The sequence below is a fragment of the Vombatus ursinus genome, unplaced genomic scaffold, assembly GCF_900497805.2.
Source record: "Vombatus ursinus unplaced genomic scaffold, bare-nosed wombat genome assembly UNPS02005871.1, whole genome shotgun sequence".
Classification (NCBI taxonomy): Eukaryota; Metazoa; Chordata; class Mammalia; order Diprotodontia; family Vombatidae; genus Vombatus; species Vombatus ursinus.
In genome coordinates this window covers 76-17,996 of record NW_020945649.1, presented here as the reverse complement: position 1 = coordinate 17,996, position 17,921 = coordinate 76, and the positions used below count along the sequence as shown (strand labels likewise).

General features: G+C 49.7%; 1 protein-coding gene across 1 annotated transcript; it reads right to left on the bottom strand.

The window, feature by feature from the left end:
• Positions 1-6: 6 nt before the first annotated feature.
• Positions 7-17,171, bottom strand: LOC114032902 (sushi, nidogen and EGF-like domain-containing protein 1; the record flags this gene model as incomplete). The annotated part of the gene is made up of 13 exons (XM_027848368.1): positions 7-15; positions 1,026-1,139; positions 3,186-3,302; positions 3,410-3,526; positions 4,361-4,477; positions 5,011-5,124; positions 6,241-6,345; positions 7,812-7,937; positions 12,362-12,478; positions 12,685-12,798; positions 13,038-13,151; positions 16,702-16,815; positions 17,046-17,171. Coding segments are annotated over 13 exons (1,404 nt in total), but the record flags the coding sequence as incomplete, so codon positions are not given.
• Positions 17,172-17,921: the final 750 nt, after the last annotated feature.

Here is a 17,921-nt window from a genome sequence, read left to right as displayed (position 1 = left end):
TACCGCAGTCCACCTCTGAGGGACAAGGAACGGATGTGGGGGGGGGGAGGAAAAACCACAGTTACCTCTGAGAGAGCTCGGGGTCTTTTGGAGAGAGAAACTTTAGAGCATGTGTGATCTGGCTTATGGGGATTTGGGATTGACCAGGAGAAAGAAATCCATTCACTCATTGCTAAATTCATTCACTTATAATAAATGTGCTTGGTGTTGGGTAGGATAAAAAATAAGCAAATGATCTGGGTTTTACTCCAAGGAGATCTCATACTTGGAAGACACCTCCTGGGACCAGAGGTTCTCTTGGGGAGAGGGCTTTCATTCAGCACCTTATGGCTCCCTGCTTTCCTTTTCCTCCTCCTCAGCCTCCCCACCCCAGCTAACTCCCTACTCTTCTTTTGGATAAAACCAAACACAAGCTTGGCTTAACAGGGCTGACTTTGAATTGTCTGGGATGGGGCAGATTAAGAGTAGGGCGGGATCCTTCATGGCTCCCTGTCTTTCCCTCCTTCCTCCTTTTCTTAGAACAGCTTCCATTTCTATGATATTTAAAGGTTTACAAAAAGGCTTTTGGCTCACAGCACCCCCATCTCCACCCCCATGGAAGGAGGGCCTCATAGGTGAAGAAACAGCCCCAGACAGAAGAGGTGACTTATCTAAGATCAGATAAGTGGGAAGCGGTGGAAGCTGAGACTTCAGGGATTCCAAGTCAGCTTTCCATGGTTCCCTTACCTCCTACTTCCCCCGGCTATAAGGGAGGTCTTTAAGGCAGTGTAGTGGGTCAAGGTTAAGAACCTGTGGCTCCCAGACTTGAGGGTAGGCTTTCTGCAGGAGTCCTCTCCCTGTACTCCCAGCTGCCAGTGCTTTCCCCTGTAAGATTGCCTTACTAGATCTATTTGACATGTACCTTCTAGGTGCCTAGCTACCATGTATTGTCTCTGCCTTGAGGGCAGGGCCTGTTCTTACTTTCCCCAGCACTTCCTACAATACCTGACATGTAGCAAATGCGTAATTCATTGTTGGGACCTTACCTGACTGGCAGCGTTTCCCAGTGTACCCAGCACGGCAGCGGCAGGTATAGTCTTTGCCAAGATCGTTGCAGGTGGCGCCATTTTCACAGGGGCTCATAAAGCAAGGAGAGGGAGCTGGAAAGGGACAGCCAGAAAGGACATGGAACCCACCCAGACCTCAATCTAAATGGCCTCAGTCAGGATCCTTATGGGCCATGCTCTGAAATGGACCTTGGGGATTGTGGCAAAACCCCACATCAGAGCATGCAACTTGGTGACATGGCAGTAGCTAGGCTGGGTCCACTCCGTTGTACATGAATCTCTGATGGAAACTATTGGAGGACCTCAGTCCATGGTGATGACTTCCATAGGTGGGAAATGTAGCTAGACTTTTAGAGGGCAGAATTCTGCCCCTTTCTCTAACTCTTCCTATAAGGACCTGGATAAGGACATGAATGGCTTGTCCATTGATGGACGGCACAAGGGAGAAAGGAAGAGATTCTGGATGACAGACTTGGGATCCAAAAATGTATCTGGCTGGAATAACAAGCTAAATCTGATGGGGATAAATCGGGAGTCCTGCTCTGGGGGCCAGAAAATCATTGCAGGTGACTGGGAGCTGAAGAGGCTTGCAGCCAAAGGGTAGATTGTGATGTTAGGCTGTGTGACTTGCGGTGAAAGCAAGTCATCATCCCGCTTTGCTGTGCCCTGGTCAGACCAGACCACCTCTGGAGCAGGGGTTCACTTCTGGGCCCCATAGTTTAAGAGAGACATTGACAAATGTTTAGAGGATGGTGACCAGGATGGTGAAGGGTCTCGAAACCACGCGATATGAGGATCATCAGTGGGAAGACCTGGAGATGAGATGTTTCATCTGAAGAAAATAAGGCTTGGGGAAAACACAACTCTCTCCAAGTTCCCTCTTGCCTCGAGGATAAAAGACAAACTCCTAGTTGACTTTTAAGGACATTCACAGTCTGGATCTGGCTTATCTTCCCAAACTTATTGCAAATTACTCTTCACACTTAATATTTTCCGTCCAAACTGACCAGTTTGTTGTTTCTCCACGTGGCATTTCATCTCTCATCACCATGCTTTTGCCCAAGCTATCTCCCATGTCTGGAATGCTCTCCCTCCTCACCTCCGTCTCATAGGCTCCCTAGCTTCCTTTAAGGCTCCACTCAAACACCACTTTCCACAGGAAGACTGCCATGATGGATCCCCCCAGTTGCTAGACTCCTTCACCCAGAAGTTACTTGGTGTCTATATTGTGTCTGTTTTGCATTTACTTTTTGGAATCCACACTGTTTTCCTCCAGTTGTTCATTACCCATTGAAGGCAGGGGCTATTTTGTCCTTTGTCATCATACCCACAATACCTAGCACAATGGCGGTACACAGCAGGTGCTTACTAAGTACTTATCATGTGGATGTGGAGGATGTGGAGGATGTGGAGGAGGGGCGAGGCCTCCTCACAACATTGAATGAGGAGTGTTGGGTGGAAGTTACAGATAGGCATATTGAGGCTTGATTTGAGGAAGCACTCCTTACATTGATGACTGTCCCCAAATGGAATATAGTGTTTTGTTTTTCCCTGCATGAGTTTGTGGAGTTCCCATCACTAGAGATGTTCAATCCAAGGATAACTGACCACTTGCCAGGGAGGCTGAAGAAGGAATTCAGGCCTCAGGCAGGTAGTGATCTCAGGGACCTCCATGGACCCTTCTCTTTGTGAGACCCTATGATTCTCTGCTTGGGAGAGGAACTTCCTCCTCCCTTCACATCCCTCTCTTCATATCCCTTCACGGGTCTAGTATCTTTCTGGAAACACACTTTGGAGGTAGTGAGTGGTCAAACAGGTGTCATGGACCTTGTCATGTGACTTGCCTCATAAAACTCCTTCCATCCACAGGACCTTGGAACTCAAATCAGCTGGATATGGGGCATGGCATACAAGTGTTCTCTGAATCTGAGGTTCTATGAGTCATTGTTTCTGAGATCTAAAGATCCAATCCCTAGGTAGCCTGAGTATGATCTACGAAGCCTAGTGTCAAATGAGAAATGTTGGGGTCCCCACTTGGCCTGCTGGAGCCCTGCCTCTACCTAGGGAAGAAGTTAGCTTCAGGTTTAGAGTCTTCACTGAGCACACTTGCCCACCTGGAGCTGGCTTCACATCCCTTACCTATTTCACAGTGCCGCCCTGAGTACCCTGGTGGACAGTCGCACTTGTATTTGCCGATGTAATGGAAGCAGGTCCCTCCATTCTGACAAGGGCCAGAGGCACAAGAATCTGGCTTTCCTGGAAACAGAACACAGAACATAACCAAGAGGAGTCAGCAGCTGTAGGCCCCCTGTGCCTTCCCAACCTGGACCTTCATTTGCTGGTCTCTGATGTGAGGGCCTTACCTATCTCACAGTGCTTCCCTGTGAACCGATAGGGGCAGCTGCATTGGTACTCCCCGTTGGACTCCTTGCATGTCCCACCGTTCCGGCAGGGCCCAGAGCTGCACAGTCTCGGCCTTACTGAGGAAAGAGAAGAGAGAGGAAGAGCCAGGCCCACCACCTGTGAGATGCTTCCTGCCTCTAGGCTTGGAATTGTTTTTGATCTCAGAACCCTGACCTCAACCAGAGGCTTTTTCTTGGGGAGGACATTTCCCACCTGAATCATGGCTCCCTTGGGTGTAGCTAGGGTCTGGACTTTACTGCCAGTAGTGTTGAGAATGAAGGTCACTTAAAGATGCCCCTGCAGAATTTGTCTTAAGTTTATATGATTCACTCTTTATGCTGTTTCCTTGGGGCATAGTTTGTGAAGCTTGCCCCAGGCATGAAAAGTACTGTTATGACTCTGGGGAAGGACTCCATTGCAGCCTCATAGTCACTGACAGCCAATATGGACCTGCTTCCTCCTTTCCCTCATCTTTTTAAATCTTTGGGAGGCCAATGGAGAGACCATCTGGCAGGTCTGTGTTGAACCTGGATCAAGCCCTGGGGTGACCATGGCAGTGCTGGGGCTACTTGGCTGGGGGTTCCTCGAGAATTCCTAGGGCCTGCAGTTGGACTGATGTGACTCTCTTGTGATGGTGCTTTGGGTGGTCCTTGTCTTAAATAGATGAGGAGGAAGGCCGCAGAGCTACTTGACTCTGGTCACACAGGTGGTCAGTATCAGGGGTGGGATCAGAATCTAGATCCTCTAAGCTCAGAACCAGTGCTCTGAGGACATTGAGGGTCAGAGGGCTGAGGTGACTTCCCCGTGGTCGCATGGATGGGCAGTGCTCAGCCCTTTATCAAATCACCAAACCTGTCGGGTAGTAGTATAAAGGGGGCAGTCTAGAGGGAGGATGAGCCTGGTGGCCATACCTTTCTCACAGTGCTTGCCATGGAAGCCTCGTGGGCACTCGCAGGTGTAGGAGTCATCATGAGCATCGCAGGAGCCCCCGTTGAGGCAGGGATCTGAGTCGCAGGGAGAGGGCAGAGCTGGGGAAGTAGAAACACCAGATGGTCAAATGTGCTTCCTTGCACAGCCTTCCTGAAAGGATGGCAAGCAGTGGAAGGGGTGCGCCCCTTATCTCCCAAGCGTGTGTATATCAAGATGTCTTCTAATCTGGGGTGCCCAGAATTCACAAAAGTGTCCATTTTTTTCCTGAATAGTTTTCATTCTTGGTTTGTACCCAGATCCATTCCCTCTCCTTTCTAGGTCTTCATGTAGAAGTAGTAGAGAGGTAAGGGACCTTAGAGATGGTTGAGTCCAGTCCTCTCATTTTACAGATGGGGAAACTGAGGCCTAGAGAGCTTAAGTGACTTAGCCAAGGTCACACAGCTAGTTAGCGTTGGAATGAAGCCAGGATGCCTTTTCCGGGCCCCTTTCCTCCCCACTGGTTATATGACCCACCCCATGGCCCAGCTTCTGAGGAGCCTTTCCTTAAATCACTCTGACACTCAGAGGCAGCCCTCACCCTTCTTTTGTTCCTCCTGTGCCTTTCTCCCCCATCCCCTCCATCCCCACTCACAGTGGTTGGTACTGTAGTCAGTGTGGCACACGCAGAGGTAACTCCCGCCATACTCCATGCAGTAACCGCCGTCAGGACATTGGGTGTTTACGTTGCACGGTGTGGCGGTGACTTCTGCAGGGACAAGGAAGAAGCCCGACCCCCCCAAGCCATGCACGTTTCTTTCTCTGGCTTTGGATTCACAGACCCAGATTCAAGTGGGAAGGCACGCCCCATGCCTAACCCAATTGAAACTAAGTCAGCACAGGCATATGTGAATCACGGATTCTCCATCACATGGTTTGCTTTCTGGTCTAGAAACAGATACAGGTGGTATATGCTAAACACAAAAGCTTCCTGCTCTCTTTACTTTGTCTCTGAGCCGGGTTGTTTAGATCCAAAGGAAAATCTGTGCATCCGTACCTGCCCGCATTTTTCTGGATGATGGTGTGGAAGTCAAAATGACTTGTGGTTTGTTTTTTGTTTGTGTTTTCAGAATCCAGTTAAACTCAACAAGAATTTGTTAAATGCCTGCTGTGTACAATACAACTGAGATCAGCCTCTCTGGTGATAGACTGTTTTTGCTTTAGACATTCTCCTTCCTTGGTACTCCTGCCCTGGTCACTTTGGAACCTTCCATATGGCTTGATTGTACCTTGGGAGTTCCACTGACCCATTCCTTGCTTGTAGCAACAAAGATGGTGGGCCAGTCAGATTCCTTTCAGTGAGAATGTGCTCCTCCCAGTAAAACCACGGCCCTCACCTTTACCATTGACTTGTCCGGGGCATCCCAGATTAGAAGTGAGAAAACACCCAGGCATCCTCCCCTGCTGGCTGTGAGCAGTCTGGCTACTGTGGATCTCTCTGTCTCTCTCTCTCTCTCTCTCTCTCTCCCTGTCTCTCCCCCCCTCCCTCTGCCACCCCCTTTTTAATTGTCATTGAGGAAACTGAAGGCCCAGGGACTTTAAATGACTGGCCCATCAACAGCTGTGTATGTTTAGGGACCAGGGAGTCCTGTCTTGCTGAAGAAGTGCTTTTCACTGAAGATGACCCAACAAGTGATGGTTGCTAAGTCAAGTTGGAGATGCACCCACGGGGGAGAAGCAGCAGCCCCTAGGGGGATGGAAGAGGTGCAGTGTGGGCAGGGCCAGTGGGCAGCCAGGAGCACTGCTGCATGGTCTTTGGACAGGGGCAGGGAGTTTTGTTGTGAGGGCAGCAAAAGGAGAGACGTTTTCCTCCTGTGGTCCCTACCAAATTCACAAAGGATTCCAAAATATCCTGGGGGGCAGTGGCAGAGGGTGAAATTTCCATCGAGGCATCTCCCCCCATTCCGGCACTCACAGTCTTCTGGGAGCTCTGGAACCGACCAAGAAACAAAGACACCTTGAGAAGAGGAAAAGTCCCAGAGACATGGAGATATTTGTAGCAGCATTTTTTGTGCTGGCAAAGACCTGGAAACAAGGTAGCTGCCATTGATTGGGGGAAGGGCTCGATTGACTACGGCAGAGGAATCTGATGGAATATCGGTGCCAGTAGGAAGTGATGAGTGGGATGGAACCTGAAAAGCCTGGGGAGATGTGCTGAGCCGATGCAGAACCGAGAAAGCCGAGTAAATAGTAACGACAACATTGGACGTGGAAATAGCAAAACCCACAAGAAAATCCAAAGGGAGAGATGCACAATTACAGAAACATCAAGCATGGCCCCAAAGAGGAGAAAGGAGAAAACACTTGCACCCACTGCTCTGCCATTGGGAGATCCATGGGCAGGCATCACTGCTTAGGGTTTCAGAATTTTTGATAGATTAATCAATTTTGCTGAATTGTCCTCTTTTTCTCTAAAAATATTTTTTTGTAGATGGGATAGCTTTCTGTGAGGGGGTTGGAGGAAGATCCTGGGAGATGTGGAAAATGAATGATATCAACAAAAATTCCAGAAAAAGAAGGAAGGAGCCAGAGTGTTAGGGTCCTGTCCTCCTGGTTGCCAGAATCCTGGGACTTCTGACCCAGGTGTGTCCAGGGGAACACAGAGTGCTCAGAAGGTGCTGTCGGGAAGCCTACTGTTGCCAAGTCTGTCTGAGACCTCAGGCAGCTTAAATCCAAATTAATTCATGAGACTTTTCCCAGGAGCCTGTACAGCACAGGGATACGTAGGCATAATCAAACTCCCCAGAACGATGTTGCTGTGAAGTCCCCTTGGCCCCTCCGACTTGCCCTCGTTCCATGGCCTAACAACCCAAAAGTCTGGGCTCTCCCTGGCTTTAAAATAAACTCTATCTATAGGCAGCATCAGAAGGTGAAAAAAAACCGGTGTTCTTTTCAGTTAGACGATAGCTGCCGCTTCCCTCCCTGGCTGCCCGGTTGTGGGAATGCCAAGTTTCTTTCTGAAAGACTTAACCACCTCCCTCTCATTTTTGTGTGTGGACAAGAGGGGAGCAAAGAGGGAAGAGATGAATGACTAGTGACGCCTTTGTCACGACCTGAGTGATTCTTTCCTTCCATCCCACTGTCTTCTCTGTCCCAACATGCACTCCCGTAAACACATTCATCCACACTCATAATGGTGGTGTACACACACACTGCCCTGTGGAAACACATGCCCACTCCATCGACCCTTCCCCATTGAAGAACTGGTGAGATGACTGTTGAGCAAACTGACCAGTGTCCTGGCAGTGGGAGCAAGTGGAGATTGGAATCGTTCACTCAGAATGACCCTGGCTATTTCTCAGTGTCTAACCAGACAGTCGCTCTGACTGCTGTGCCGCACCCCACAGAGGGTGTCAGGACCCAGGAGACTCTGGTTAGAACTAACATCATGCTTACTTTCTGCACAGTCGGAGCCTGTGTATCCATCTGGGCACTCGCAGAGGTAGCCCTGGTCTGTTTCCAGGCAGGTGCCCTCATTCTGGCATGGATTGGAGAGACAGGCACTTGGGATTCTGGGGCCTCCTGCAGGAAGACACCACAGTGAATCACAGGGGGATGGAGAGAGGGCTCGTGAAGGGAGAGGCTGGGATAATCTCATTAGTTTGCTTTTCATGGATGTATATTTTGTCTCCCCATCAGGACCACATTTTATGCTTCTCCCTGTACCCCAAAGTACTCAGCATAGTAGACCTTGAAGGTATCTTGTCTCTGCTTATTTCAGTCGTGCCTTGTTTGACAGCAGTTAAAGATCTAGCTTTGATAAGGCCTGAAATCAAAGATTTCAGGTTTGAATGGAGTTTAACTCAGCAAACACTTGTTAAACATCTGCTGTATTCAAGGCACTGGGTGAGGCTTTAGGGACACAGAAAAAAGTTGAAACAGTCTGTCTCAGAGAGCTTACATTCTACTGAAGGGGACCCATGGAAATAGGGAAGTAAATACACAAAGTGCACAAAACTACACAAGGTCATTTTGAGTGCTGACTTCCCTTTTATAGAAGATGGCTACTGGGCTGTGCTTTGAAAGGGGCTAGAGAGTCCAGGAAGCAGAGGCAATGAGGGGGTGCATAGAGGCGGGAGGACAAACAGGCCCATTGGACCAGAATGGAGAGTAGAGAGAGAGTAATGACAGCAACAGCTAACATTTATATAACGTTTAAAATTTTGCAAAGTGCTGAAAACATGTTATTTTACTTGGTCCTCATGACAGCTTTTGAAGTAGATGCTAGTACTATCCCTTATTTTACAAGTGGAGAAACTGAGGCAGATAGGACTTGTCCAGGATCACACAGCTACTAAGTATCTGAGGCAGACCGTGAACTTGGGTCTTCCTGACTGTAAGCCACCTAGCTCCCTAAATAAGCCTTGGAGAGAGAGCTTAGACATAGCCTTATCCAGTTCCTTCACTTGATGGATGAAGAAACTGAGGGCCAGAGGAAGGGACTGACATCACACAGAGGAGAAAAAGCAGATACGGGATTTGAATCCAGTTCCTTCCCTGATGCCATGCTGACCGTCCTCCTTCTTCCCATGTATCAAGGCTCAGGTTAAAGCCATCCGTTTTTTAGTAGGGTGGAGTCAAACTAGCAAGGGAGGCAAGCACGGGTTATGCCATGGTCAGTTCTATAGCTGTCTAGAAGTGGTGGCCAGCTCCAGGGTGACTGCCCCACCTTGGCTTGTGCTGTGTCACCTTGTAGCCATACTTTTAGAGGTTCCCTGGCCCAGGGAGGAGCTCTGCAGCATTTCATGCCAAGGGCGTGGACCAAGCTTGGCCATTCTGTTGTCTTCTCTCGGTGCCTCCCCGGGCTCTGAGATGCAGCTGCCTGACCAGCCAGGTAGAAACAGGCCTGTGGTGACATCTCCTCTCTGGTTCTGCCTCTTGGTCTCAGTGCTTAGTCACCAGCATTTCCCACCTGGGTCTCCCTATTCTCGGGCAGCTGTCATCAAGGATTATTATGTGATTGGCAGAAGGAACACTGGCTTTGGAACTCAAGTTCAAATCTCGCTTCTCATGTTCCACAGGCCTCAGTATCCCTATCTGTAAAACGAAGGGGTTGGGCCAGACGGCCTCTAAGATCTCTTCCAGGTCTGGATCTCGGATGCTCCGAGCTGTTCTAGTCTGACTGCCCTGGCTCATTTGTTCTCACTACCCTACGTGGACGCCATTAGGCATCCACTGACAGCGATTCTCAGTGACCTGGGGCGGCTGGGAAGATTTAATTCACTTCGGTCGGATTGGCTGTGCGCTGCAGAACTCTTAGAGAGGGAGACGTCGCCTAGGTCAAGGGCTCTTCACTCGGCGCCTGTGCATTTGGATGGGAGGAAGACGGCTTCTTCGTTTTCAGTGACGTCTAGCTGAGATCTAACATTTCTGAAAGGAATCATTCTGAGAAAGGGGTCCCTGGGCTTCCGCAGACTGCCAGTGGGGTTCCTGACACGGAATGGTTGAGAACCCCGACACCGGTTCTGAAATCTTCACGAATGAGTGAATGGCTGGGTCTGCCCCCGGGTGAGCATCACAAAACCCCTTATATTCTTGGTGCCTCATCTTCCCCATCTGATAGAAGTGAGTCGCTTGGCCTGCTCGTGCTGGGACGCGTTAAGATGGTTCAAGATTCTCCCTCTCTCTCTGACCACAGACGCCTTCTGCAGCTCCATTCCCTTATCTGGTGCTTCCCAACCACCTCCTAGGGCGTGAGGAGAGTGCTTTGCGACCTGCAGGGGGCTCCATAAGCCTGACCCTCGTGGTCTGGGGGTGAGCCTGGGGTCTTGATGTCTGGAGACTGACCGAGCTCAGGCCTGGAAAGGCTCCCCACCACGCTGGGCCCAGCAGCTTGGGAAGGTCTTCCAGGCCCTAGAGGAGCTGGGCTCTGTGGGGAAGATAGAGGAGAGGGCGCACTCTCAGAGTCGCCATCCTTTGAAATATTGCAGCGTCGGCTGTTACGGTGAGACTTTGTGCAGGGGGCTGGGGCTGGGACTGGGGCTGGGGGCAAGCCCCGCGCTGCTAAGGAGAAGACAGCTCCAAGGGCCTCAATCAGCCAGCCCCCTGTGTAGCGACAGGTCAAGGTCAGTGATGGTTCTCAGCGTATCGTTCCCATGGAGATGGCTCTGTTATGGTTTAAAAATAACTCCCATGTGCAGTGACCAAGGATGCTTTATCAGCAGTAGGAAGCAGGGAAGGAAGTCCATTGACTTGAAGTGGTCTCTTCACTTAATCTCCCTTTGATGAGTGCCACTGTCCAGATGAACTCAGCCGTGCCTCCCTACGTCCCAGACACCCTCGGCTCTCCCTTGATCTTCTCTCTTCGCCGGGACAAAAATGCTGCTGATCCTGCTTCCCAAGGCTCCCGCCAGACAACTCCCCTTGGCAGGCTCTAGTCCTTTAGCCGAGATCTTGCCAAAGACCAGAATATTTGTTGGAAGTGCCCAACCATTTCACAAGGCAGAGCCACGTCGTAAGGTGATAGTCAGTTATGACACAGTAGTAAGAGACTTCATATGGGACTCCAGGTTGTGGAATGTAGAGACGCTTTGGAATACAAGTGTAGACGTCTCTATTTACTTTGGCATTTCAGGGGATATGTGATACCATCAGTGCAGTTGCTCCCCTAAATGGAGCCAATGCAGCTCATCCCCGCCTTCTCATTCAGTATAATTCTTGGCCATACCTTCCAATAAATCCTCTGCATGGAGTCTACTCACATAGTGGGGGCATGTCTAGATGCCAGACGTGATGTGAGTACCAATGGAGCCTTCACGTGCTACTTGTCATCCCTTTGTCTTGCTGCACGACTGACTCATCTCCTTTTCCTGTCCTTCATTTCCTTGGTGGTATGTTTGGTGTCTTTTCTCCCATTCATCTCTTTGTTGTTGATAAGCCTTGGCCTTGTCACACCCACCATGAACCCCTCTACTGCCCTTTAGACGATGGTATTGAATGACCAGCAGTGCTATAGTGTCACTAAAAGAATGTTGGTGCTAAAAAGATGAGCAGGCCTTTGTTTTGGGGAGAACTTTGGGGAGTCAGCTTCCCCTCTTTCCTCTTGCTGTTTAATTTTGGGCTCAGTTCATTGTCCATCTGCAGTGCTTGTCCAAGATACATATACTCACGGACCACTTCTGTGGGCCTTCTGGCCAGCTGCCAAGCGTGGTTTGGACAACAGTCATTCTTCATCCCCTTGATTTTTTCCTGTATGGTTGATTAGACCAGAATATCGTAAGTGATTCTAGCTCTCGTTTAGGTGACCCTGCATTGTTGTGGGGCCTCATACAACCAGGATGATGCCATGTGCAACCAGGCTCATCCTGTCCATCCATAGGAGCCGTGGACTGCCCATCCGTAGGAAATCCCTGTTTGATTTTGGCTCCGAGCTGGGTATCTGCCATGACAGGGTGGTCATTCTATCTCAAAAGTAGCTTGTTGGAAGAGGTTCTTTAAAGCAATGCTTGTTCTCCTGAGTCAATTGCTTTTCTTTTTCTTAAATGGTAACCGTAGAGGACTCCCTTGTTCTCTGAACCTTTCAGTCAGCTGGAATGTGGTTTGCAAAATGCCTTCATCAAGGATTCCTTTTTGTGTGTGTGTAGGTTATTTTCATAAAGATATCCTCGAGTTGAGAAAATACACATGGGGTGGGTAGTTACCGATATTTTCCTCGTTGCCTTTTTGCAGTGGTCAGTGACCACATGGGGATTCTCCTTCCTCTTTCTGCCACTACTTGAAACTGACTTCTTGAGCCTCTCCGCTGCATGGCTGTGGCTTGCTGTATACACGCCTCTGTTCTTCATTCTCTTTGGAAAGCACGTGGGCAGTCAGAAGTTGCCCGGGTAGATGGACGCTCCTTTTTCCCAATGAGCCATTCTACTCTGCCTTCTAACCCCCACGCCACACCAGGTGGCGGTCCGTGTGGGTGTCGTGAGGCAGGGAGATGGGCCACCCCAGCTGCTTACCATACTGACAGTTGTTCCCATAGTAGCCAGGAGAACACGTGCAGATGTAGCGCCCTGGGCGGATGTAGTTGCAAGTCTGCCTGTCCCTGCAGCTCCGGTCTTCACAGGATGACTGATCTAGACAGAATGGAAAAGCAGAGCCAGGCAGCATCAGCAGAGCGTAAGGGCACCGGAGGCAGGCCTGGGCTCAGGTGGAAGAAGGTAAGGAATCGGCAGAGCCAGCGGAAGAGCGAAACAAGATGAACTGAGGGGCAGAGATGTGACGGGGGCAGTGGCTGCGCACAGAGGGATCGGTCAGTCACACGTGGAGGGAGGCTCCTTACCTAACTCACAGCGAGGGCCGAGGAAGGGCTCTGAACACAGGCAGGTGTAGTTAGCCACCAGATCCACACATCTCCCCCCATTCATGCACGGGTCAGAGTCACACTCGTTTATATCTGTGGGGGAGGAATCACAGATGACATGAGTGAGTTGGTCTTCTGGTGGGGGGCCAGTAGGGCGGGTAGGATCACACTCGTTTGTCAGATGAGGAAACTAAAACTCAGAGAGTAAGTGACTTGCCCAGAGTCACACAGCGAGCAGATGTTGGAAATGGAATTTGAATCCAGAATTCCATACCAGCACTCTCCTCGATGCCACTCTGTTCCTTGTAAAAATTGCCTGTCTGGCTTCTTACCGATTTCACAGTTTTCTCCTGTGTACCCTGACTGGCACATGCACTCTGCAGTCCCATTTCCAGCCTGGCATTCTCCACCATTCTGACAGTCCTTGGTGTCACATGGGGATTCCACTGAACAAGGGAGACATAAACACAGTAGTTACATGACATCCCTTTTCAATTAGATGAAAAGATTTCTAATAGACAGAAATACAAATCTGGAACTTGGGCGCAAGGTCAGGATTGGAGAGAGATATTTGGGAATCATCTCTGTAGAGGAAATTATCAAGAGAGAATGTAGAGAGAGAAGGGGGGTTGAGTTGGGCTTCAGGCTCTGTGGGGAGAGTGATAGAGTTGGAGTCAGGAACACTTGAGTTTAAATTCTGCTTCAGACACCTATTCACGTTATGACCCTGGACAAGTTAGTTCCCTTTGGTCCACCTCAGATTCCTCATCTGTAAAATGGCAATAATAATAGTGCCTACCTACAGGGTTGTTGTGAGGTTTACATGAGATAATATGTTTCAAAAATTCAGTATATTTTATTTTCCCTCTCAATTACATGTTAAAGTAATTTTTAAACAATTACTGTTTTTTTAATTTAGAGTTCCAAATTCTATCCCTCCCTCCCTCCCCTCCCCTCCCCCACCCCAACTATAAGCAATCAGATATAGATTATACATATGTAATAAATGAGATATTTGTAAAGAGCTTTGCAGACCTTAAAGCATGCTATAAATGCTAACTATTATTGTTTTTATTATTAACATAATTATTCTCTGAGATAGTAGGGAAACTGCACAGCTGCCATTTCTATCACACTTTAAAGTTTGCAAAGGGTTTTTACATGCATTATCCAATTTGAGCCTCACAAGAACACTGTGAAGCCAGAAGTGCTTGTCAAACCCACTCTACCTGTGAAGAAACAGCCTAAGTGACTCATACAGACAGCTAGTAAGTGTTGGAGGCAGGATTCAAACCCAAGGCTCTTTTACTACAAGCCCAGTGCACATTCTCAAAGAAGGAGGATTAGGATTGTTCAGCCTGGCCCCAAAGGGCAGAACTGGGTGCAGGGGGTGCAGCTGAGGCAAAGGGAGGCTTGATGTAAGGGAATTAGAGGTATTCCAGAGGACAGTGGGCTGGGGGCTGAGGGTACTGCCATGGGCTTGTAGGGGGAGTCTTTTGTTCTGTGTGGGACTGATGGCCCCGAGGTTTCTTCCCGCTCTGAGGTTCTGTGATCTGCCCACGGTAAGATAGGACAAATGGCCTCATGAGAAAGAAGTCCATGATTTTCTGGGACTACAGTCAAGCCAGAGTCAAGCAGAGACCCTGTGAGATTCCCAAGGCTAACTTTTTTTTTGGGGGGGGGTAGGGTGAGGCATTGGGGTTAAGTCACTTGCCCAGGGTCACACAGCTAGTAAATGTCAAGTATCTGAGGTTAGATTTGAACTCCAGTCCTCCTGACTCCAAGGCCGGAGCTCTATGTACTGCGCTACCTAGCTGCCCCCCAAAGCCAACTTTGTAAAGAGCCTGGAAAGAGGGCTGGGCTTAGATTTCAGTCTCAGTACCCGTGTCATCTTCAGTAGTTGTGTGGCCTCAGCGTTCCTTCCCTTCCCAGCTTTGAAAGCATCAGTGTCTTTTGTGCAAAGGGGATTGACAACAAGGAGCCCGTGGCCCAGGGTGTGGCCGTCATTGCTTCTAACAAGCAGCCCTCCGGGCATGGTCTGTCTTCTTTGGTAGTGGCCTCCCACCCTTATGCAGAACCCGTGCCCCTGACCCCTCTCCCTGACCAGGATTCTCGGTTTCCATCTGTCCCTCTGGATCTTGGAGCCTGGTTCCTGACCCCGGCCTCTGGTTTGTAGTGCACCAGCTCCCCAAGGGAGGCTTTTCCTTAGCTTTGATGATTGCGTGCTGACAGACAGGCCTGTCCCTGAGAAGCCGAATTGTTCTGAACCATGGGATGTGTTCCACCGTCCATCTGCTCTTGGCAGACTCTCTGCCATATGGTGCAGACAATCCAGGTCTGACTTTCTGTGGGAGATGGAGAGTCCAAAACGAAGCTTCCCTCTGGGCAGGTGGTGTCATCTGAGTAGGATTAATGGATGACAGAGGCCCCGGGGGGGGGGGGGGGGGCTACGGGAGCATAGATCAGAAGATTGGAGAAGCAAAGACTTAGAGCCAGGAGGAAGCTCAGAGGTCATCTCGTCCAGCCTCCTCATTTTATAGATGAGGAAACCGAGGCCTGGAGAGGGGGAAGAAACCTGGCAAGCAGTGGCCAGATAGGGTGTCCCGCCCCGGCGGGGGTCCAGGCTGCCTCCAGTGTCCTGGGGCTAGGAGGAAGGACAGCTTCAGGGTCAGCCATGGGCACTGGGCAGAAGGGCGCACGAGTCGGGAGTGCGGACTCAAGGGATGCATCTTTTTTCACAAGTGAGGGTTCCCATGTGGTGGCTGTGCTCCTTTTGGTTTCTTGCAGAGGGGACCCCGTTGAATCTGGCAGAGATGCTGAGGAGCAGATGACAAGAACAGTCTCTCTTTTGGGGCTTACTCCTCCAGTCCATTCAAGAACCATGTGGGGAGATTGATGTGATTCGAAAGGCAGTTTGAAAGGATGTGACTGGGCCACGGCTCTTGGTGTTTCCGGCAAGGAAACGGATCGACCCCAGAGGGCAGGGGGGTGTCTTTTCCCCTCTAGAGGAGGCAACCCTTCCTGGACCTGCAGAGGGCTGTGGGTGGCCACGGGAGGTCTCCAGAGGGTCTTAACCAGGACTGAGAGCATCTTTTGTTGGTGGTTTGAACCCTTGGAGGTCTCAGAGAGGATATCCATCTCTGCCTGCGGTGGCTTCATGGCAACACTTGTATGCATCCCTGGAGGAGAATTGATCTGCCCAGGCCTCTGGGGCTCTCTCTGGTCATCTGTGAGTTGGGGTTCCAGTGTGGGAATGGATGCCTTTACCCAGAGGGGGAGGTATCCCCCTGAGGAGCAGGAAGCCTCCTGGGATGGAGGGTGGGCAGGTGCCTCTTTCTGCTGAGGCTGCATTTGTAAGAGACCGGCATGTTCACAAAGCAAGACACTGACCAAGCACTTAGGAAATCTGGGCTCTGCCATGGAATCATCATTTTGCTCTCTACCTTGCCCGTCAACTCTCTGTGCCTCAGTTTCCTCATCTGTGAAGTGGGGATCATGGTCACTGTCTCCTCTAACTCAGAGGGCTACCAGAAGGATGATGTTTAAAACGTGAACAAAAGAGGAAACTGAACAGGTCCCTAGAGCAGAGGCTACTGGAGTGAAGCCTGGACCCCATGGGGCCGAGCCAGGAATCCATCCATCTGTGTCCTAATTACAGAGCAGAGATAGGTAGAAGTGCAAAGGGACCGAATTGGGTTTGATGTCCGGAAAAGCTTGCAACTCTGCAAACTGTCCAGGAGGAGCATGAGCTGCCTCGAGGGGTGCCGGGTGCCGTCTTTGGGGGTCTTCACTTGTCCGGGTGCTTCAGAGGGATTCCTCCCCGGGTCACATCAGACTGGTTGAGCTCTGAGGTTCTTTCTACTGCTGCACAGAATCTGCAGCGAGCTGCCTGGCATCTGGACAGCCCTGTGACTCTCGTCTCTGATTCCGGAGGGATGTCTGAAACCTGAAGGGGCAGGGATTCTGGCAGGTTTTCTTTTGGGTGGTGTGTCTTACCTGTCCCACAGGTGGGCCCTTTGAAGCCTGGGGGGCATTGGCAACGGAAACTGTTTACACCGTGTGTACAGGTCCCTCCATTCTGACATGGACGGGAGGCACACTCATTCACATCTGAAAGACAGAACATGAAGCCGCACGTGAAGAAAACCAAATCAGCCCAAATCGGAGCTTACAGAATGGTCCGAGTAGGGATGCTTTTCTTGAAGACTATCCAAGTTGCCTCCACCTTAGCAGAGGGCATTCCCTACACCACCGGTATCCTGGGTCTGGGCTGTTTATCACAGCAGCATTACCTCAAAGAGCATCAGCGCGTGGTGCCGTTCTCCCCGAGAAACACTCACCCAGGTGGCATTTCTTCCCTGTGAAGCCTGCAAGGCAGGAGCAGGTGTAGGAGGGGTTCCCAGTAATGCAGTCATCAATACACTTCCCTCCATTCAGACAGGGACGGAGGGTCAGACACACAGAAGCTGCCAACACAAAACAGGAAAACTTTTCACTCTCAGAATAATGTACTCGGGAATTTTCTTCTAATATTCAGGTGAGATACTCAGACTGTAACAGGTCTCCCCCTTTATTCTTTGATTCACTCATTAATTAGTTAAAACAATAGGGCTCGGGACTGGACCTGTGATTTCATTGGCAAGTGGAACCTTTTCACCACTTCACAGTCTTAGAGAATCGTCCAGAACATCGTAAGTTTAAGTGACTTGCCCCGTGTTACACAGCCGGTACTTGAACCATGGTAAGAAGGACATTAAAAAGTGTCCCTCATTGTATCCCCCATGAGCCGTGCCTTAGGTCTGCTCAAGTCTTCCTGACTCCAAGGCCAGCTTTTTATCCACCAGCTTATCCTAGATCACACTGCCTGACATACAGTAGGCACTTTATAAATTCTAGTTGACTGACTGAATTTGCCAGCTGCCTCTAATATGATAATAGCAATAATAATAATGATAATGATAGCTCACACTTATTTAAATGCTTTAAGGTTTGCAAAGACTTTACATACATTATTTCATTTATTTAAAAATAATTATTCACTAAGTACCTACATTGTATAAAGTACCATCCTAGGCACAGGGGAGGAGTATGAAGATGTAAACACAGTCAGTCTCTGAATAAAATAAGGTAACAGAGGCGTATGCATTCTCACAGGTCTTGGATATTAGGAAATTAGGATATTTTGTATTGGAAAATTTTCTAGTGATTGGATGGAA